The following is a 21912-nucleotide window of genomic DNA, read 5'->3' as shown; positions in this document are numbered from 1 at the left end:
CGCCTCTGCTCCGCCAGCGATGGCACCCCCCGCCCCGCGCCAGGCACCTCTCCCGCCTGCAGAGTGCTGTCAGGGTTTTTAAGCGTCAAACACTGGGATAATTATAAACCTCTCAAAACCGACGGGGTTTCATCTCCCTCTTTCACCGACTGCAAACCTCCACGCTCGGCCACGCGGTGTAAGCACGGTCCCCTACGCTCTTCCACCCCCCCAAAAAAAGTACAAACGCGGGGCAAGCGGACCAGCTCCGTCAGGGAGAGCAGCGGCGGGACTCCCGCTCCAGAGCCTCGCTGAGGGCCGAGAGCGGGAGAGCCCGCCAGCCTCTTTCCCTTGGGCCCACCCGATCCCTTGCAAATCGGCGAAATGCTTTTTCCAACACGACGTTAACGTTTTGCCAGGTTTATTTTACTTGTTATACACAGACGATACAAACGGGCAAAAACCGAAACATTTCTCAATGGAGCATGTACTGGTATAAATTATTCAGTTCCACAGACGTAACAGAACAAATATAAAAATCACAACATTCGATTTACAGAAGAGTCAAAAATATACACACGTTTATGACCCTGAATTTCTATTAGGAAATTTCCCCGTCGAGTGTAATCTAGACTGAGTATTTAGCCTGATGCATATTTCAGTTCGTAATTGGTTTTCTTTCTTCCATATAAAAATGCGTTAATTTTATAGATTTGCTACTCAAAATTCGAAGACTTATTATTCTGCTTCGCCGGGGCGGGGGGGGGGGGCGGAGTCCTGGAGGGATAATTACTTCTCCTTCAACAGTATAACAAGAGGTTTACAAGAAAGAATTATCACTCTTACTTTCGATGTGTATTTGATTCCCCAGGAAGTCAGATCTCGGTTAGCTACTTTATGAAAAAGTCAATTCCAAAACTAAATGCAGTAAAATATACAACTCACAACTCATCTTCACTGGACTACACTATGGTTACCAACAATTCAGTCGTCTATATCTTTTTTTCTTTTTTTTTTTTTTCTTTTTTAGATTATTCATTACAAAGATTTACAGCAATATAAAGAAAGAGGGGGGAACTGCAAAGAAATCTGAAAATAGTTTGTTAGCATATTTGGCACCTGCGGGGACCAGTAATGGATTTGGCACTTGGGGGCAGGGGAAGGGGGATTCCACAAAAATAATAATATTGCTGATCTCGAGTTATTCCTTTCAAAGAAAAATAAGAGGCAGTTAATTTTGGTTCCAGAAGGCGTTGTGCTCCTTTAATCGACTTGCCTATGAGACGTATTTCTGTTCTTTTGAAGGGAAAGCTGAGCTATTCCTTAGCTGTGTTAGCCCAGGGCACCACGTAATTATTTCATGCGAGGAATTGGAGAGAAAGTGAGAAACCCATTACCCGCTGCTACAGCTATGGACCACTGACATTTCCAGAGGCATTTAGGAAGTGTTTACCTGGGGAGGGGCACGAGGAAGAGGGAGCAAAGAGCGGGAAATGGGGTAAAGAAATTTAAACAGAATCTAAGTTTTGTGACTTAACAATGAAAACAAAACAAAAAAAAATCCAAACAAATAATAAATAAACTGAACCAAATAAAAGTAATCTGTTACAATAAAATAAATACTATGTACAGGCATTTCACAGGCTGTTTTCCCCACTATTACTGTTTCCCCTAGAATCCATCCGTGGTAAAAGGAAGGAAGCGCTGTACGGTTTGAGAGTCTAAGCATCCTACTGATCAGTGGGTTTCGGTGCGGCAGTGCCCCCCGCGCCCCCGGGGCGCCGCCGGACCGGGTCGGGCGGGGCGGGGAGCGGGGCGGGGAGGCGGCGGCGGCCGCGGCCGCGGCTCAGCCTGCCTGCCTGCCTCTCTGCCGGGCCGGGCCGGGCCGGGCCGGGGCACGGATGGGGCAGCTAGGGGCGGGGGTCAGTGCGCTAACGCGGAGGAGTTATTGTGCAAAAGGACGGCGGGCCGGCGGCCGCGCCTAGCTGTGCGAGTAGAAGCCGTAATAGCCGATGTCCTTGGCGCAGGTCTTTTCGCAGTCCCGCTGGGTAAGCACCTCGCTCTTGAGGGGCGAGGAGCTCTCGGACACCGGGGTGTCCGAGGGGGAGATCCGCCTCCTTTTGGCCTGCTCGTAAATCCCAGAATCGGAGGAGTCGATGGATTTAATGGACGACGGTGTCTCGATCCAGCTGGAGTCGGACAAATCTTTGGGCTTGGAGTCCTCGGCGCCCGGCAAGGGGGACCGCTCGGGGGCCAGGCTCTCCGCCTCCTCCCCCAGGTAGGGATTGCCGGCGGCCATGCGCGCCGCCGCCGCGCTGTTGGGCCAGCAGGAGAGTACGGAGCCCGACTTGCTGCAGTACTGCGGGGGGCTGCGGGCCCCCCAGCCCGAGGGGTCGGCGTAGTAGCCCAGCGGCCGCCCAGCGCAGCCGGCCGCCTGCAGCGGCAGCGCCTTGACGCCCGCGGCCGCGTAGGACAGCAGCGTGGCCGCGTTGCCGGCGAAGTCGGTGGCCGTGTCGTAGGCGGAGGCGGCGAAGTCGAGGCGGTTGTTGGCGGGGGTGACGAACCAGCGCTGCGGCGAGGGGGCCCCCGGGTCCTCGGCTTGCTGTGGGGAGAGCAGCCCGTTGGTGTGGGGCACGCTGCGGTCGGCGCCGGGCCCCGGGCCGGCTCCTGCCCCGGGGTGGAAGCGGGACTTGGCGTAGTTACTCACGAACTGGTCCTGGAGGAAGGAGCCGGCCATGGCGTAGCGGGCCCCGGGCACGATCTGCGAGCGGGGCGAGTCGTTGGGGGAGGGCGTCAGCCGGTCCATGTCGCAGCCCGTGTAGATCCTGCCCAAGAGAAGGGGAGAGAGCTGGGTGTCCGCCGCAGCCCTGCGCCCTCCTCGGCGCGGCACCCGGCCGAACGCGGCCCTCGGGGGACGAACGGGACAGCGCCGTCCCAGCGCACTCCGGCCCGGCCCGGGAGCCTGCGCTCCTCTCCGGGCTCGGCCTCCCGCATCAGCAGAGCCGAGGGCCTTTAACGGGGAAGAGGAAAGATGGGGGCAAGCATGGAGAACAAACGTTTCGGAACGGGTTGGGCATTCCTTGACGGGGTTGAGATCCCCCTCTCCGGTCCGAACCCACAACCCAAAGGCGTGGAATCCCACGCGGTGACACGCTGACCGGTCCCACCACATGCGCAACAGGCAGCCCGGTCATTTGCCGAGAACAGCGTGAGTGGCAGACTACGGAATTCTATCGGCTGTTTAACACTTATTATTGGGAGTCACAGACGAACCATCAACATTTTACTGAGTTTAAATTAAGCTAATCTTTAAACACCTACTGTAGGAAATGTAAAGCCAGACACTTCCAGTGTTCCCTGCTTGGCCTATATATAATTCTCCCATGCTGGGCTGCAATTTGTGATTATAAAAACTTTAATGGATGAATAACTACTATCTGTATTTAATTCAGGCTAAAACTGTGCTTTAATTAACCCTCCACGCCTCCTGGAATTTCTTATCCAAAATAAACTTGGCCCTTAAACAAATTCAACGTGCTAGACAACATTGAATCTTCCCCCTCCCCCCGTCTCCTTTCAAGTGACGCCCTATAAAGTTTTTTTCCTAACAAAAAGAGGAAAGCACTTTTGGCTGAGGCCGAAGGCCACGCAGCCTTTCCCAAGGCCGCTCATACTCTCGCAGAGCTCCCAGAGAGCGGGCAGGCTCGGCTGCCGCCCTCCGTGGCACCAGGGACCGCCGCTGCCCTCCCGGTGGCAGACCTGCTCCCCGCCACAGCCTCGGCGACCCCCGCGAGAGAGCGACCGCACCACAAGCTGCTCCCTGGGGAGAGCTGGAGTTTGGCCCCTTGCCCCTGTCGAGGTAGTTCAGCTCTCGGCGTCGTTCCCACCCTAGCCCTGAAAGCCTACTGCTGGTGGCTGCTGGACCGCGGTCCAGCGGGGAGGCTGAAGTAGGCGCTTAAGATACGCACGGGATGAGTGAGGCGCTCGAGGCCAACTGAGGCCGCTCCCCGCCACAGTTTAGAGAGGAAAAAGGTTTTCCTCCTCAAAGCCGGTCCCACAGACCAGAGCTTGCAGCGGGATAGGCGACATCCCTGACGTCTGCTTCTCCGGGTGTTTGGGCAGCCCTGAGGCCACCACCTCCCGCTGCCCCAAGCTGGGCAGGGGGATGCCGGGCGGGTCGTACCCCCGGCCAGGGGAAGCCTGCCTGCAGGGCCTGCAGGACGGGACACCCCCATTTTTGTCCCGAGGGCCGCGAAAGGCGGCTGCGGGGCCGAGTGCTGATGCCAGCCCGGAGCCGCAGTCGGAGGGGCACCAGCCGCCTGTGGCGCGGGCGTCAAGGCCGGAGGGGTCAGACGGCTGGGAATGCCTTGGAGGAGGACGGGCAGGGACAGAACAGGGACAAACCGCGATTAAAACTTCAGAGGCTTTAGCTCCACCCAGAAGGGAGAAGGGGGAAAAAAAAATTCAACCCCGGCGAAGAATAGAAAGAGACGAAGACATTTCCCTACGGATCCCGGCTCTGCGGACCTCGGAATGATGCAGACCCGGCGGGTTGCCCAGGACTGAGCCCCTGTTGCCCGGGTGCTTCTTTCGGAGCCCTTACGCGCAAGTGAAACGGAAGCTTGGAAAGAGGCGCCAAGATACGTGCCGGGAAAAACCAACAACAAAACCGCAGCAAGTGCCAAAGCGAGATGCGGACTAGGTGCGGGCACCGCTGCCCCAGAGGCGGAAAGCGGCCTCAGGGCTGCGCAGGGCCTCGCCACAGGGACAGCCCCCGTGCGGGAGCGGGTGTGTGCTTCCCTCCCGGAGGGCTCTGGAACAGGCTGACATTACACATCTCCGTGTGAAATGAGCCAGCTCTCATCCTAAATCTCCCCACTTTGACATGTGTGTGCAGCCGGCAGAAGGGTAGTAAAAAATCCGGTTTACTTACGTGTCATAATTGTCTCGGAATCCTTTTGCGAAAGGGTTGTGATCTATTTTCAGCTGTGTGATCTAGGGAAAGAGAGGAGCAGAGCACACGTTGTGAATGCCTGAAAAATATACCCCACTGCAGCCAACACGTTTTTAAAGGATCAAGCTTTACTCTAGGCAATCATACTGGCTTTAAACCGTGAAAAAATAAGCTCTGGTATGCTTATTGACATCACAGTCTAATTTTAAGATTTACGTTGTTGCAAAAATACGAAAAAAATCAATATTTAACCCCATATTTTGAGACGTGTTCAGCATTCCTAGCGCATGGGTATGAATATACTGAAATCCAGAAATTAAGGAAAACGTACCGCAGTACAGTAACTAGGAGTTTGCATTTGCATCGAGCAAAATAATTAAAGCGAGAATGTGGACTGAACATATGTCATTTGAAAAGGGGGCACCAGTCTGTAGCAAAGCCAGACCACTCCGAAACGCATCCAGCCATTAACGAGCTTTTAATTTGAAGAAGTTGCTCCGTCACCCCCGGCGCAATCAATGAGGATGTTAATTGATCTTTGCAGACTTAAAGCTTAAGCTAACAGCTTAACAGCTAACTAAGGTGTTTCCGACTGGGAGATAAACGCCGCGGGCCAGCGCCCAGCCCCGGGCAGAGGAACAGCATCGCGCCCGTCCTGGCGGGGAGGGCGATGCCGCTGCGGTCGCTCGGAGGGGGCTCCTGAGGCGAAGGCGGCCCGAGCGGCTGCGGCCGCCCTCGGGATGGCCAGGGAGGAGGGATGGCACAAAGTGGGGAACAGGGAGCCCCATCTCCCGGCGCCGGAGACCCGAGGGAGGGTGGGCAGCAGCCGGGCCGTCCCTGGTGAGCTGCCTTGCGGGGAGCGAGGGGACCGCGAGGGGAATAAACCAGGGAGCTCTTTACATCGGTGTTTTGGTAGGCGGTGACGGCAATGAACTGCGTCTCGGGAAACGTGAATGTCTGCACTCTGCCCGGCTGGTTGGTGTCCTCCGTCCCGTCTTCGTTCACCTCCACGACATGCAAGCGAGGTTGGTACTTGTGAAGGGACTGCAAAACCACCATCTGTCGGGCACGGCAAAAGGAGGGAGGAGGACGCGGGGAGAAAAGAAGAAATTAGAGAAGAACGAGGAGAGAGATGCCCGCTGGCCGCCGCCTCCCCGGGACGGTTGAGGACTTCCCCGGCCGCACCGGACAGCGGTGTCAGCTTGGGCAACGCGCTCAGGGCCGACGAGGCCCATGGCAAAATAAATGGGAGGACTTTCTCATCACCACCCCCCTTTTATTTTCACCTAACGACAGGATCTAAAAGAAAAAAAAATACACGTCCTTTTGGAAACGGTAGGATTTTAACTGAAGAAGTAAAAAAATAATTCTGGCAGCGTCTGCGTTCTCCCACTGACCTGCCCGTTGTTGTTTGATGCTCCTTTATTGTTTGTAAGTTTTAGTTTCCCGAAGGAGATTTCCTGACGCATCCAGTGGGCTCCCGTGTTGGGGGAGTCGGGATGCATATACACCCGGTTTCCTAAGCAAAACAACAAAAAAAAACAACCACATCACAGTTCTCGCCTGTACCCCGGTTCTGCCACTACATTCGCACACGAGGGTGAAGGACCCCTTTAGGTGGCCAATATTTTACTGCCAAAACTCCTTTCATTTTAAACGAAAAGGATTAAAACAGCTTTTTCCGAACACCTTTTACTTTATCCTCCACCCTCCATTTTTTTTCCTTTTTTTTTTTTTTTTTTAATAAAAACATCGTTGGCCCATTTGCGTTTAAGAAGTCGCCAGAGACAGTCCGCAAAAGCATTAATTAATCATTGTCACCTACATATGTGTCGGGAAAAGTGTTAATTGGAGGAACTTGCCTTGTACATTGGTGTCCGCCTTGCCGCAAGGAACCCATTTGCCTCCCTGAAATCTCCAGTGATTGGGATCCGCCAAAATTACATCCACAAAAATATTGTAGTGAGCCGTAGGGTCGAGACCAGAAATATTAAAGCTTAGGAAAGGGAACATGCGCCTATATATATAAAAAAAAAGAAAAAAAGAAAAAAGAAAAAAGAAAAGGGGAGAAAAAAAGAAAAAGAAAGGGAAGAAGGAAAGCAAGCCACCGGCAGCGGCAGGCACACGCGGAGTAACCAGCCGTTGTGCTTTATCCTCACGGCTCCCGATAGCGACCGGGAAATAAAAATCAAAAGAAACCCCCTCCCCGGAGCGCCGAGCTTTCCGCGGGAAAGGGATGAGGGCAGCGGGCGTTGGAACTTGCGGGGAGGCAGAGAGGGCTGCCCCGGCGGGGACTGGATCCGGCGGGGACCGACTCCGTGGGGACCCGCACCGGAGCTCCCGGCGACCAGGGCAGGGGCACCGGTGGCGGGGGGACGGCTCCGCCGGAGCGGCGGAGGCTTCGGGCGGCTCCCCCGGCGAAGTCCGCGGCTCAGCCCCGACACCCAGAAAGGTCCGCGCGGTGGCTTACCTTCCCTGCTTCGTGATGATCATCTCCGTCTGGTGCCGGTGAAATTTCAGCCAGAGTGGCCTGTTGCACAGGTAGACCTGAGCCTTGCCGGGAACCAGCCCCGGCTGGGTGGAGGAGAACTGGTAGAAAGGTGCCCCTTGATAGGAATGGCCATACTGCTGGGGGTACGGGTAGCCCGCCGTGGGGTAGCCTTGCGGAGAAGAGTTGGACAGGAGGCTGTTATAAGCTCCGTTGGTGATCACAGGATGATGAGCCATGTAGCGGCTGGGGCTGGCGATGGAGAAGGCTGGGTGTGCAGGTCCATGCTGGCTGGGATAAGGGAACATGGTACTAGGAGCAGAGGCAGCAGACTGGGGCTGGCTGGACTGAGAGAGCAGATAGCGATCTGCAGCAGATCCATCGAAACTGTGACGAAGCTCAGAGACCCCGTCCAAGACGGGAGAGAGTTTATTTCTCTGGACGTCCCCTGGTGTGTCCTTGGAGTCAGGAAAATTGTCTGTATCTGACTGATTCGTCATCCCCCTGGTAATTTTTTTCAAAGGTGAACTTCTCTCCAGGTTGTCAGTGGTCGAGATAATGGGATGATCATGCAAGGCAAGCTCAGATCCGCCTGCATGTGGGTAACTGCTGCTCACATTGAGAAATTTCTTGGAGAGCATGATAGAGGGAGAAAGACAATGCTCCAGCTGCATAGCTCTAGCACCACAGTAATAACCCTTCAGTTCCTGGATCTGAAAGGGCTTCCTAGTATCAGAAGCTAGACATCCTGGGACCCACACTAGGCAGAAAGCACTTCATCTACCAAATGCTTCCAAACGTTTGATTTACTTTTTTTTTTTTTTTTTTTTTTTTTTTTTTTTTTTTTTTTCCTCCCTTCCCAGGGAGAAGAGATTGGCCAATTGACACTATGCAGCAATCAGGAAAGACTCACTTTTGATCTTGCTGCTTGTGGAGAGGATGAAACGGCTTCTGCCATTGGTTAACCGCTGACAGTAATTTAATTAGATAGACATTAATTAGGATAATCACCTGGCTCCTGGTCGCGACGATCATGGCAAATTGAAGGAGATGATTTTATTGTGAGATAGAAGGAAGGGAAAGGGGGAAGGGAAGAGTATGTTTGCTGTAAGAGCTCATTATTATGTGACCTTTCTAGCTTTTTTTAATTTTTTTTTTTGACTACGACTGGAAAATAAATCCGAACCCTGCGATTCCCCAAATACTGCGTGCGTGTACCCCACCTTTGTGCGTCAGGGAGGAGAGCGGGTCCTGGGCGCTTTGGGGAGCGATTGCGAGGGGAGCGCGGGGCTGGGCGGCCGCTGCCCTCAGCTCACCCCCGCGGTTTGTCCCCAGCGGGGCGCAGTCCCTCTCCCCCAGCTCTTCTGAGCGATCCCCGGCGCATCGCCCCCACCCTTCCCACCCGTGCCTGTTTCGCGGGGGAAAATCCACCCTCCGTCCCCGCTGACAGCGGCCGCGTATCATCTCTTTTAACTTCTGAAATAATCATAAGCCCCGCAGCCGAAGTGCCCTAATGTATTTGCCGCGATGTTTACGGGTTCTTTAGTAAGTAAATATTTTATCTGGGAGCCGTAATGCCGAAGATTACCAGCAAAACAGCGTGGAAGGCGTCCACCTCCCCATCCGTCTCCGGATTTCTTTCCTGTCGGTGCCTGCTTTCCCTCAGTGACTCAGTCCCGCGGGCAGCTCTCGGGAGGGACAGATTTTTGGTAGCACCCTTGCCAGGGGCCGCGGGCCGCCCCGGCCCCGGGGTCGATCGGAGCTGAGAAACTCAAACCACGATGATGCTGCGGCAGGAGCCGCCGGCACTCTCTACCCGGGGGGGTCTCCGCAGGAGCCGCGGGCCGGGCTGCGCTGTGCAGCAGTGTCACTCCCAGTGACCGGAGGGACCGGCCGGCGGGCCCCGCGCTGTGCCCGGCCGAGCCTCGGGCTATTCAAAGCGGGACCCTCCAGGGCGCGAAGATGCGCCTGAAGGGCTCAGGGGGCCCGCTCGCCACCCCGCCTTTGCCAAGCACCAGTCTTAATTTCTCTTCCTAGGGAAGCCTGCCTGAGAGTTTAAAAGCACGGGGCTTGTTTTACGGTTTTTTGTGTGTTTGGGGTTTGGTGGGTTTGGGATTTTTTTACCAGGCAGAAGCTCTCCTGTTCCATTTTTCTTAGTGTTGTTCCCTTAGTGGTTTGGACTTCAGGTATTTTACAGACTACATCTCTTCCCAGGTGACATCAGCAGCCAGCTTCAAATTTCACTGACAGATAACGCAGTCTGAGCCACCACATAATAAAACCAAACCACCGCATAACTGCCTGAAGCCAGACCGAAACTTTGCAAACTCAATTCCGGAGAAGAACCAGGATGACTTGTCAGAATGTGTATTTCAATGCTCTCAAATCCCGTGGCCATTTATTTTTCTGTTGCTTAACTGTGAGCTACTTCAGTTATTTGGTATTTCATAGATGCCAACATATACACACTCTCTGCAAGGAAATTATTCTAATAAGATAATTTATGAAAAAAAAGCAAGCAGTTCACTGTTCTCCTCGAGTGGTTCAGCGCTTGCAACTTTCCATACACCACCTTCTTTCAGTGTTAAGAAAACAGTTTCATTATTATCAGTTCTAACTAATGTTTCCAACACTTATTTCACCAGTGCTCACCCTTCCCTTTCCGTGTTTGCAACAACAGAACGGTAATGGACTTATATAGGCAGGAGATGGACCGAAATGCAGATAAACCCTCGGAAACGCTGCCCTGAATTACAGAGCTACAGCCATATAGATGCGGAGCTGCAATGAATTCAGTGGTATACTGCCAATCACATGGAAGTGCTAATATATGCCAAAAATCTTCAGTGCTCAACTCCTAAACTGGTATAATAGGGGGGCTATGCAATGGCAGGTGGTGTTACAGAATCGTCATAGAATGGAGTGAGGTTTGCTAATACAATATGCCCGTCCTTCGTGCTGACAGGTGACAAGGGGTCATGCTGCTAATGAAGGTCTGTTCCATTGCGGCTGGAGGCTCAGAAGGTGGCCGCTTGAAAATCTCTTTCTTCCTTCAACATCGTATATGGGCTGCTTCTTTTCAGGTTACGGCATACACACAATTCTTCCAAATCCACTCTGTAGCTCCTAAAGCACTGGACAAAAATAAGGAAGGATGCCCCAAAAACCTGCCTTTTTTATTATTCATGTAACATCTTGGTAAATGGAAAATTGTGTCTCCAAGTTAAACTGAGGAGTTAATAGAAAGCAGGGTACCACAGCACAAGCTTATACTACCGGAGATCTGCGTCTCCAACAGACTCCCTTTAGCTACCCTCTGCAAGATGTACATTTGTCAAAATTAATTTAGAATATGTAAGACTCACTGGTTTGTCTCCCTGCTTACACCAGCCTCTCACGCATGTATACACTGCAGCACTGCGCTAGCTCCTCTCCTGTTCTGCAGTGCCATGTTACCCACGACCTGCCAAACTCTGTCTCCCTCGTGGTGTTACACGTGTGTGTGGGAGTAGAGAGCGGCAGGGATGCAGAGTCCCCCTGGCAGACAAGCCCCAGGGCAGGTCCCTCAATCATCTCCTGCCCCATCTCACCCCAGGCGTGTGCACCCAGCAACAGTGAGGCCCGAACGCAGCCCTCCTCAACCACCTGCAGGTTTGCAGTGGGAATCTCCCAGAAAGAACTTCCATTTAACTACACGCAGGCAAATGTGGTTTGGTATGTCTCCATTTTCCCAGTCTGATATTCCACTGCCTACTGTGGGGGCAGAGGGAAGGCCATAAGGAGGGCAGCTGCAAAAATCTGCATGTTTCCCTCTGAAGTAAGTGCACGCTAAATATACTTTGAGAGAGAGTTAGTCTAAAATAGTAAATTAAAAGGCCTCAATAAGAAATTTCAAACAAAAGAAAAATCTTTGAATGGTAAAGTGTAAGTAAATATGGGCATAAGCCAGAAAATAAGACAATTTTATGGGTTGTTTCCTTAGTATGCAAATAAGAAGTCAATTTTTAAAAAATTATCTTCAGCAAGAGATGTAGATAGTTTTGAATTATTTGCCTGCCACTACTGTTATTTTTATTTAAAAAAACCCCAAACCAGCAGTAAAAAGAAAACTTCTGCCTAGAGAAAGAATTAAATCAGCTAAAGCAACATACAATACTTGAAAAAAAGAGCCCTAACAAAAAAATTCCAATCAGTCCCTGCCCAAAACCCAAGTCACTCCCCAAACCCAGATATTTGGCTTTGCCTGCTTCAAACCAAGCAGTTAAACCACCTGCCTTCCTACAAGTGTCTCCCTCTCCAGTCAGTGAAAATGGTTTTAAATGTCATATTCTAGTTGGGACTCTTTCCATATATTTATATATATGGACAGATCATGTATGTTCTCTCAGAGGAGGGTGGGTTCATGTAACCTAGAACAGCCTCTGTCACTTTAATGTTTATTCTCAGAATACTGCTATTTATGACACTGCTTATGAGAGTTCTGTGATTCAGTTATCAGCAACTGAATTAATTTCCTTAAGGTCAGTTGTCTTCTGTAGATACTAGGGTTTGAATAGTATTCAAAGGGAGCTGACAGAGGAATTTTCAACATTTTTGGTTTTCTGCATCCTCAGAATTCGGCACTATGATTTTTGTTTTAATCTCCATCAGAGTAACTGGTAATTAATGGGAGCCAAATTCCAGTAGAGAATTTTTGCTTTCCAAACAATTAATATCTCAGTAGTTTTACAGTGGGGAGAAACAAATGTTTACTAACACTTTTTCTAGTTTTTTAATTCCCACTGTCCCTTCTCAAAAAACACTGTCCAGAACTTAAGACAGATTTGTAAATGTATTTTTATTATGTTGCAACAATCAAAATATATATGTACTACTGATTCCCCCCCCCCAAATATTAAATGAAAATGTACTACATTTTTTCCCACATGGTGTTCTTGAATGCTTTGGAATCTGTGAGGACCCTGGCATAAAGAAACTGAAGCAAATGCACAATTAGAGACTGAGAGGTGTTATAGTGCTGCACTTACATTGCAAATGAAGTCAGATGTCTCAGTTTAATCAAATAGAGCCTCAACAGTCTCTGTTTTATGAGTATTAGAAACAATAAACAAATATACACAGAAAGTATCACAAATGGTAGGTCAGTTATTTAAATACAACTGTATCCAACATAGCAGCTAAACACTGGACAATGTTTGAGGTCATCAGCACATCCACATGCTCTTCTAAATGACGTTTAGGGTCCTGAAACACAAAGGATGCCATGAGAGGAATGACTGAAACACATCTCTGAAAGATTTAATTTACTTCAAGTCTATTTAAGATGTCTGTGAGTTAATGAACACAGGCCAGTAATGCTCCTAAATTTTCCACTCTAGGAAGACCTAGCAAATGACTGAATTTCCATGAACAAAATTTTATTAATTCCTGCTAACAATTAAGTTGAGCTTGGGTCTAGGAAGTAAATTTCTATCCAGTATATCAAGAGTAACCGTGGCAGCTCTGAGTTAGTTTTAAGGACAACACACATGTGAATTTTACTATACATCTCACTGAGGCCAGTATTTTAATCTTAGTCCTGGTACATTGCAATTAATTTTCAGATCTTTGCACAAATGTGTGTTCTAATCCTGCAGATATTCAAGTATCATCTAACACAGTCTTTGAACAGTTGTGTTGACTACAAGAAAATTAATGTATCTATATTCATAAAAACATGAAACATGAACAATGCCCTGTTCAAATGCTCTTAGGAATTGAATGTTAAGCCTGAGCAGTTTTCTGAAAATACATATCCCCACACACTATTACTCAATTGATGTAGGCATTTGTGGGCATCTGCATGCAACAATAAGATTATTTCTGGTTGAAAATCATACCCATGCACTTCTTCAGTTTCACCACTGATATGAAATAATCTCCAAATACTGCAAAAATATCAGGCATACCTCAAAAAGATGTCTAAACTTTATTATAGTACTAGTGTAGTCATTTCTGTGTGTAAAGAAATGAAAATACAGAAGACAATCATGCATGGGAACTGTAACTTCTTTAAGACAGAATTATTGTCAAAATGTAATGAACCCATCTAAATTTATATAAAAGAGTACCACTGAATCGGTATATGCTGCCATTCTCATGTAACTCCTTTTCAAAGATCAGACAGTTCTCCAATATTCTTTCTGTTCATAACAAATTATATACCTATTAACATAATATCCCTATTGTGAGTGGTTGCTTGTTTACAAAGCTTTTTATGTAAGTTGAATAAAAAAAACCCACTTGAAAATTACTTCACTGAAGTAATTTTTTATTTTTTTTTTAATTTAAAGAAAACTTAAAAATTTTATCAGGAAAAATATTCTTTTCTTTTTGAACAACTGTTTCAAAATAGAGGTTTTTTTCATGTATGCGTAACAACTAGTGAAGCTCAAGTTCTGTTTGAGATGACATCATAACCCTTAAAATACAACCCTTCTTACATATTTTATATGTATATATTTATGTATGTGTAGGTGTGCATAAACTCCATTGTTCTGAATGCTACAGAAATACATGAGTGACTGAACAATAGTGCAGATGTGTTATGACATTGCTGCTAGAAGCTGACACATAAGAGCAATCCAGAATCTTTTAAATTCTTCTACTGCTACTAGCAATACAATAAGTACTGGTTCTTTAAGGACACACTCGATATTTTAAAAGCTATTTCTTGTTTCCATTGCCTTTCTTGAACACAAACTCTTACAAATTTGCTTTGCTCTCCTCCTGCTCACAAGAGCGCATTTCCTCAACCTTTATGTTGAAATCAAATGTAGAAATAGTTTTTTGTTGAGTCTTTAAAAAGACATTATATCCTACCATTGTAAAGGGATGGAGTGAATTGAGTGGGTATTTTTAGTTTCAGCTGTGGTCCTAAACAGCTTTCCTCCAGTACCAATACAAAGGAACTCAGCCTACCTGCCAAGTGTGTCTGAGAGCTAAGCACTGGCAGTGTGTTCATGAACTGAAGATGGGTAAGCTGGCTCTTCAGCCATGGTAATGTACAAACACACCCCCTTCACCTCTGTTTCCATGATCACCATTTTTTAAGAGTCTCCACAGTTTGGGTCTCTCTGACACAGACTTGGATATCTTTATGTCTCTTAGAAGAAGTTAAAACAAATGAAGAAGGAAAAAGGAAAACTACCTTTCAACACTGCTCCTCACTATGTAATAAAAGCACAGGTAGAACATGGCTTGCAGATATTCAGTCAATTACCTAAAGTCAAAGGTCCTGTTCCCTGAACAATCTCCAACAAAAATAAATTTATTATTTGAAGCATTGAGACTATCATGCATATAGAACTAAAATCACCTATGCACATGTAAAAAATTAGTATTTAGAATGAACGAAGCATATCATTCCACCTCACTCTAATTCATCACACCTCACCTGCTTGCCAACATTTTTTATTGCCAGCTGTTCAGGTGTCATCTTATCTTCTTCTTCAACAGCCTGTGAAAGAAACACAGAAAAGGTCAGTGTTTTAGATTTCGTTTACTTTTTCCCCAAGCCACAGATTCTCAAAATACAATTCTGTTCCTTAAAAAAAATAGAGAGGGGAAAAAAAAAAAAGAAAAAAATCAAACAGCAACACATTTCAGAAAGTCAAAAGAAAAGGTACTTCAGCTTTTCAGCAGACGTGGTTTTAATTACTGAGAGTTAGTGCTAAAGATCAAGGCAAATACTTATGAATGGTTTTATTGTCAGATATTCACCAAAATGTTGTTAAGCAAAAATCTTAAATGAGTGGTACCAATAATTTAAGATAGTTGAAAACAGTTAAAATAGTAAAACAGAACCAAACCAAACATTATCTATACTTTTTCAACTACTGGAGATTGGATCTCAATAAATTTTTGTCCTGTTTAAAGTCATTTATTTTAATATATTTTGATTTTGTTACATTGCCTTCAAATACAGTGTTTTCATAAAGTTCATCCACTAACTTAACTAGTGAATATAATACTGAATATTGGTTTTAAGGACTTCTAAGGAGTTAAAAAAATAACACTTGCTAAGAAATACTGACATGATTACTACTCATAGAATGCTTGTTGAGATCTAGTATTTGTAAGAAATATTTCAGTGTGTCAGTATTAAAACAGTACAAGTAGCTGTGATTCCTCTTACTTACAACACCAATAACAAATTTCTTATCTAAACAGAACATTGAATTGGGCCCTGAATGTGTTCTAAATACTTACAACCTATCTACTAGACAGATACAGATAGATAACTTACTTTGCTACAGTGATCATATAGTTCTTGACTGAAGGATTGAAAAATATGACTAACTGCTCATTTTGATCTACAGAAATCTTATGTCCTTGTCACTAAGTAAAAATACAAAATCTATATGATTACTCATATTTCAAAGCAAAGCATCTAACTAAACACTTTGACAAAAGGTTAGGGCAAAAAGTCTAATGGCAATGCCTGAGGAACTAATCTGGCAACTTCACACAGAAACCATACATAACTGATCAGTATGAACTACAGTCATTCTGAACAAAGCTTGTGATAATCAATTCCTTCTGAAATTAAGCAATTCTTCATTTCATAAACACAGCTATAGTTATACTATCATTATGAGATATGAATACCTTGTTATAATTCTTAGCTAATTCTAACATCTCCTTCACTACTGTTTCATTGAGTTTGCAATGTTCACTGTAGTCCTGAAGTGTCAAACCTTCCATCCAACTCTTCTTATGCAAATTTAGCAGCATCTGCAAGACAAAACCTCTTTAGAGCATTCACCATAAAATAATTTCAGACTATTATGAAGATCTCTTTGACAGGCAACCAGTTTATAGTAAGAAGAATATAAAAAAAATAATGATCTTACAATGTCAGTGTTTAAATAGAGGAAATACAGTGATCAACTGTTCTACTAGAGTAGAAGATAGATTTGCAAGATCAAACTTCTTGAATCCTAAATATGAAAATGGGGCATGAAAACATGGGTTATATTTACTTTGACAGGAGTATGTAGATTCGTTTCCTGTGATTTGTTACTTTTGCTGCAGGTTGAGAATGCACAACTGCCTTGTGGCAGGGCTAAGAGAAAATTGAATACTTTAGCTGCCATATGAAGAACAGTTGAAGCTTTTGGCCTCTGACAAAGTTGAAAAATATTTTAATGTCTGGATTAAATTCATAAAGTAGTTACATAGGCTTCACTGATTATCTGATTGGCATGCAAGCAACTTGACAGTTGTGATAAAATAAACTTTGAAAGTGACCAAAGCATGACTTGTGTGCCTTTGCCTCATGCAGAATAAACAAGCATAAAAGCCATAAGATAAAATGTGCAGAGATTTGATGGTGATAAATGCAGGCACTATTACAAATATTTGAAAGGTTTTACTTGACACTTTCATGTCATCTTGAAAGAGCAAAGGAATAGCTACAACAGCAATTTCTTTATTTTCATGAATAAAGGAAGTGTATTTTGTGGATCTCCTGCACACTTGATGACTGTAGGAGGACCCCTTCAGCAAATGGTTTCAGCTTGCCTTCAATTTGTGAACATGTACTAGATATTTTTGAGAACTGGTAATCACTGTAATTGCTATCATATGAATAAAAGTACCTGTTTCATCCTATGTAGAGCTTCCAAAGAAACCTGGCTTTGGAACATGTGAACTGAGTTGAAAGTTTGTGTCATAATTTGTGTTAGCAAGATCTTTGCTACTGACAGAAGGAGTCGTAGGCAAACTGCATATGGACAGTTTAGCTAGGCTATCTTGATTTTAAAATTAAGGTTTGGTGTGATGAGCTCCTAATCTAATACATGAAGCATGTACTCTTCTTACTACAGATGGAGATAACAGATCACCACCACCACGAGGGGGGTTTGAGATATGTATGAAGCTGCCTCATGAAAGATGTGAGAGAGAGTTGTTGCCTCACAGATTAAAGTCTTCCTAACTCGGTCAAGATTATTCTCCTACTTGCAAAGGTAGTAACTCACTTATGTAAAGCCATTGATGAAAATACACACTTGGAACTTCAGACAAGGTTTGATTTGCCAAATTGTTGCATTTGACTGGAAACAAAAACCCCCTGGAAGCCTCACTAACATTTCCTGAGAGAGCTGGCTTTGTTGAATCAGTTAGTCTTTTCAGTAACAGTGAGGTCTTAGAAGCCTTATACTGCACTAAAAATGGTTGTGGATTTCACACATTCTTTCCAACTCCTTAATTTGCACACATATTCCTCCACTATTTAAAACTGCCTGTTTCTTATTACCTGTAACTCAAAAAGTTTGGATTATGTGAAAAAACTATTCTGACCATTTTATCATAAGCTTTGAGATCAATTTATAACCTTAACAAGGCCATGAAAATGCAGACATATCAGAGAACATACACAGAGGATGGAATCTGGCTTTTCAAGAATGAACTTCTGTAGATGATAAGTAAGCTTTCTTTACCCTTTTTTGTTCTCCTGGTTGAGACTCTCAAGCTAGATTTTGCATGTAATCTGAAGAAGTTTGATGCAAAAATAAAAAACATTTGTTGTCAGTAACGCCATAATATTTCTTCTGCAAATGCAGGACATCACCACTTCCTGACACTCAGTGATGTCTTGGGGAGTTCCAATCATACCAACTGTAAGTATCTTCCAGTCAAAGTGATTACAGCAAATAAAAACCCAACATCCCTTGGATATATATTCCATTTTGGAAAACACAGTTAAAAATTCTCCTAGCTTCAGGAATTTCAGCCTATGAAAACTGAAGGCAGCTTCATCACTGAAAACTTGAACCTTTGGACAAACTTAGGTGCAGAGAACAGAATGACAACTTTCCATAAAGTGGCCAAAAATGTTGTCAAACTATTCACATGGTCATTAGAATGTGGTTTTGGAAAGTTTCATCTCCATGACTGTACGTTCAAGTGCTTTCTGGAAGAGAAGTCGCCTATCCCAGGAGAGTTTAAACAATTACTGAAAGTAACAGCTGTTGAAGTCAGAATACTGCCACAAATTTTAAACAGTTTGTATAACGTTCCTGGTACTCTGAATTCCAGGTGAAACAATTACCTTCTGTTCTAGTTCATTCTTCCTGTAGTTGATGGTGATGGAATAGTAATGTCTGTTTAGTCCATGGATTAGTGCCTGCAAGATTTAGGGGAGAAACTGAATTAAATCACCCACCACTGAAATGAAGAAATATCAGAAGGAGATAATTCAAGCTAATTTCAATATAAACATCTTTAAACATCACTCACATAAAAGGAAAAAATTAAGACAAAAATACAGAGACTATAAGGAGATATGAAGTAAATATACCTGGTTCTATTTCTCTTTTTGTGTTCATTAATTGACAGTTATGCTTTCTATTTCTAAACCACAGATTTTTTTTCACACAGTAGCAACTATAATAAGAAAAAATGTTAACTGCCTTCAAACATTTGACCGATACATATGCACAAACATATTTCTCTCAAATCCTTCCTCTCTCAATAAATTTGGTTATCACTCCTATTAAAATATTCTATTAAAATATTCTGTTACAAACAAAAGACTATTTGCAATCTATTTATTTATAACCACTGTCAACGTTTCCAAGTTCATTCTCCAGGGTACAACACAAAGAGGGATTAACTGAAGCAAGCAAAAAAACCTCAGTTAGACAAAGTGCATCATTATAATTATTATTATTAGTGATAAATACTTCTGTTTCACACGTTCCACCTATTTATGTTTAAATATATATTTAGAGCAATACAAAATGAATGTGCATTTGCATCTTATGCAACTTAGTATTTCAGCATTACAAAATTATCTGTATGAAAGCTGAAAATATTTTCATACGTATATTTTAAAGGTTTCTACTACAAACACATAGAAAGATAAAAGACTACTTGAAAAGTTGTGAGAATCAGCACTTACATAAAACCATTATTTGTGCAACTTATTTTAATTAGACTTGTAAAATACAGCTTTTATCATCAATTAAGGAATTTATAGTTGAAACTATTAGCAGTAAGTAATTTCCACTGCCATTTTCTTATCTCACTCAAAATGACTGCATGTGAGGTTTTGGTGTTTGTGTATAAACTCAGGTGTAGATATTTAGGAAATTTTCTCAAGTTCTTAAAATCTGACAAACAGGTTTGCCTTGTCCCAATATCCTCTCCCTTTCCTCCCCGCTTCCAAAAACTACCCTTTAGAAGATTGGGCAAATGTAAAAGGTAAAACCTGTAAAAAAAGATGTTGGTAAGGGAACACAAGAAAAAACCACACACATAAAAAGGGAATGAAGCCAATGCATGTACTATTCTATTATTCTTCTTCCTGAAATGTTAAGTAATGTCTTATAATTCCTGCTTCTAGCTCAGCTGAAATGAGTATTTAGTTTGCTTCTGCCCTCAAGTGGGTCAGAATTTTATTCACGGCTTAAAATAAAAGCAAAACAACACTGCAAGAGCTTTTGCAGCTTTAGGATCAGAGCATCATTTAAAATGATGATTTTTATCTTAACAGTGACATTTGCAACAGCTCATTGCCAGCATGCAAAAATCAACACAAACAAAAACTACCCATTTTAATAACAGAAACCCAAAATCCCATGGCCAAAATATGACATGCTGTAGTGATATGAAAATAATGAACCTGAACAATACTGCAGGGGTTTCCAAGGGAAAGCACTACACATGATCTAGAAAAGCCCAGTCAGAAAAGCCCTGAAACATGCAAGCATGGGCTTGCCTGCATCCAATCAAGAGTATTAGCTGCTTATTTCATACTCATTATTGTTCGCAGCTTTTGACCAACTCAAAAATCAAAAGTAAAACACAGCCTCCTGAAGCAGACACTCTTTTGTGCTAGCATTTTTATCAACAGCGAAGAGTTTCAATGTATTAGTAACAAAAAACAACTTATCTTTTGCAAGATGGGGGTATGGTAGGTTAGGACCTCCCATAGGATGGCTCTCTTAGAGCACAAGTTCAGCCATTATTTCAGTTCTGCTTTGACTAGTGGGTGGTCTTTTTCTTGGATGTTTATCTAGCAAAATATTACTTCTATTGTTCAAGTTATGGAACAAAAAGCAGGAACTGGGTTTCATGGTTTCAAGGACACATGCCTTTAGAACACATAGTAAGGGAGAAAAGTTTTTTAAAGGAAAAAACACTGAGGCAGAAGAATGACAGGCATAAAAGCATTAATCACTCCAGAGGATACTTGTTTCAGGATAGAAGCTATTTCTCAAAATAAAGGCTTGCTTCAGTGAAGACCAAAACTTCTGTTGTTTTAATGAAAGTCAACTTCAGAAATCAAACTTTGTATATTTAAGCTTCACAAATGTGTATTCAAAAGAAACAGTACAGCAGAAGCCAATCAGGCATCCATTTTATCCATTGAACATACTCCACCATTTTTTCAGCAAATTACTGCATTACATAAAAATCAGAGATTAATTATTTAAGACACAATACAAGGCTTAATCTAGATTACATAATAAGCAAGAATCTTTATCAGCTTAGAGTAAAAAGAAAAGAGAGAACTTTTTCCATAATTTACTTGTAAATAACTTTTCTTGAAGAAAGCTGAGATGTTGATAAGCAGCAGTTTTTCAGCAGGGCTGAAAACAGCACCTGACTTGCATCACATATTATGTCATCAATTGTCACTTTTAAAAGTTTGCGTTTTCATAAATTTATATGTGAATCTTTGCTGTACACATTAAATGCATGCATTCACACTTAGCTGGCTAATTTAGGGCTCAATTTTAAACCCCTCACATATATATGTCCATTGATGAATCACATCAATTATAAATACATGTGGAAAAATGCAATAGAGAGAAAAATAAATAATTTGTAACCTACTACTTTAAGTACCTTTCCTAAAAATTGATGAATAAATCTTGCAGTTTACAGGGCTATCAGCACTATGTTTACCTGGATAGACGGCTTGTTTAAGTGACCCAGATTTGAAGTTGTTTGTCTTGGTTCATGTCCTAAGACCATCATATTAGCATTGATCAATCTGAAGGCATCAATAACAACCTGTAAAAACAAGATGTCAAGTCAATTCTTTTTAGAAAACGCACCTAATAGAGCCAAGCAACAGCGGACAAGGCACAATCAACTCTCATCTGTTTTTGGCCTTTATCCAGAAAATCATTTAATTATAATATTAATAAAAAAGAACCTCCTGCTGGCTATGTGATCAGCACACTGCACTACCTTGCATCGTAAGGTGACACCGATTATTACCTTTTCCATGGAACTGTAAGTTTTATATACATTATATCATCCTATAACATTGGATTTTATGTACACTTACTCTAAGCCTCAAAACTATGCATGTTTGTCACCTAAATCTTATCCAATCAAAATGAATGACAGAGAGAGACTAAAACTGAAAGTGAGCACAAGCTAAGGGACCAAGTCTAAAGCCCAGTCCTGTCACATCAATTATACTACCACA

The 21912-nt window shown here is 44.1% G+C and overlaps 2 protein-coding genes across 3 annotated transcripts in view; both read right to left on the bottom strand.

The window, feature by feature from the left end:
* Positions 1 to 1845: 1845 nt before the first annotated feature.
* Positions 1846 to 8208, bottom strand: TBR1 (T-box brain transcription factor 1). Of its 2 annotated transcripts, XM_088058953.1 has the most exons (7): positions 7404 to 8208; positions 6796 to 6950; positions 6331 to 6452; positions 5834 to 5992; positions 4913 to 4974; positions 2687 to 2804; positions 1846 to 2581 (listed from the first exon to the last, which is right to left on the bottom strand). In XM_088058953.1, the coding sequence occupies exons 1-7, from the start codon at positions 8093 to 8095 to the stop codon at positions 1961 to 1963; spliced, it is 1929 nt and encodes a 642-aa protein (XP_087915079.1). In that variant the 5' UTR covers positions 8096 to 8208; the 3' UTR covers positions 1846 to 1960. The 2 variants fall into 2 exon arrangements, with proteins under 2 accessions (XP_087915079.1, XP_005519793.1); XM_005519736.2 differs by having other exon boundaries at positions 1846 to 2804.
* Positions 8209 to 12239: 4031 nt separating this feature from the next.
* The window catches only part of PSMD14 (proteasome 26S subunit, non-ATPase 14), a 42851-nt gene continuing 33178 nt past the window's right edge, over positions 12240 to 21912 (bottom strand). The window contains exons 8-12 of the mRNA XM_005519734.3: positions 21381 to 21488; positions 18517 to 18591; positions 16071 to 16196; positions 14857 to 14919; positions 12240 to 12665 (exon numbers count right to left, since the gene is read on the bottom strand). Coding sequence (XP_005519791.1) covers positions 12567 to 12665; positions 14857 to 14919; positions 16071 to 16196; positions 18517 to 18591; positions 21381 to 21488 — 471 coding nt within the window. The 3' untranslated portion in view covers positions 12240 to 12566. The remainder of the gene's footprint in view (positions 12666 to 14856; positions 14920 to 16070; positions 16197 to 18516; positions 18592 to 21380; positions 21489 to 21912) is intronic.

The sequence above is a fragment of the Pseudopodoces humilis genome, chromosome 8 (genome assembly GCF_049639895.1).
Source record: "Pseudopodoces humilis isolate 2021_Gansu_Grassland_sample_001 chromosome 8, ASM4963989v1, whole genome shotgun sequence".
Lineage (NCBI taxonomy): Eukaryota > Metazoa > Chordata > Aves > Passeriformes > Paridae > Pseudopodoces > Pseudopodoces humilis.
The sequence above is the reverse complement of the archived record's forward strand: the minus strand, read 5'-3'. Positions and strand labels throughout refer to the sequence as shown.

What these genes read in the sequence shown, in the direction of transcription:
- TBR1 (XM_005519736.2), bottom strand. Translation starts at nt 8,095, where the DNA reads ATGCAGCTGGAGCATTGTCTTTCTCCCTCTATCATGCTCTCCAAGAAA. An exon ending in CATCAAACAACAACGGGCAG is followed by an intron (nt 5,993 to 6,330) that starts GTCAGTGGGAGA and finishes CGTGCCCGACAG; the next exon opens with ATGGTGGTTTTGCAGTCCCT. An exon ending in TTCCGAGACAATTATGACAC is followed by an intron (nt 2,805 to 4,912) that starts GTAAGTAAACCG and finishes TCTCTTGGGCAG; the next exon opens with GATCTACACGGGCTGCGACA.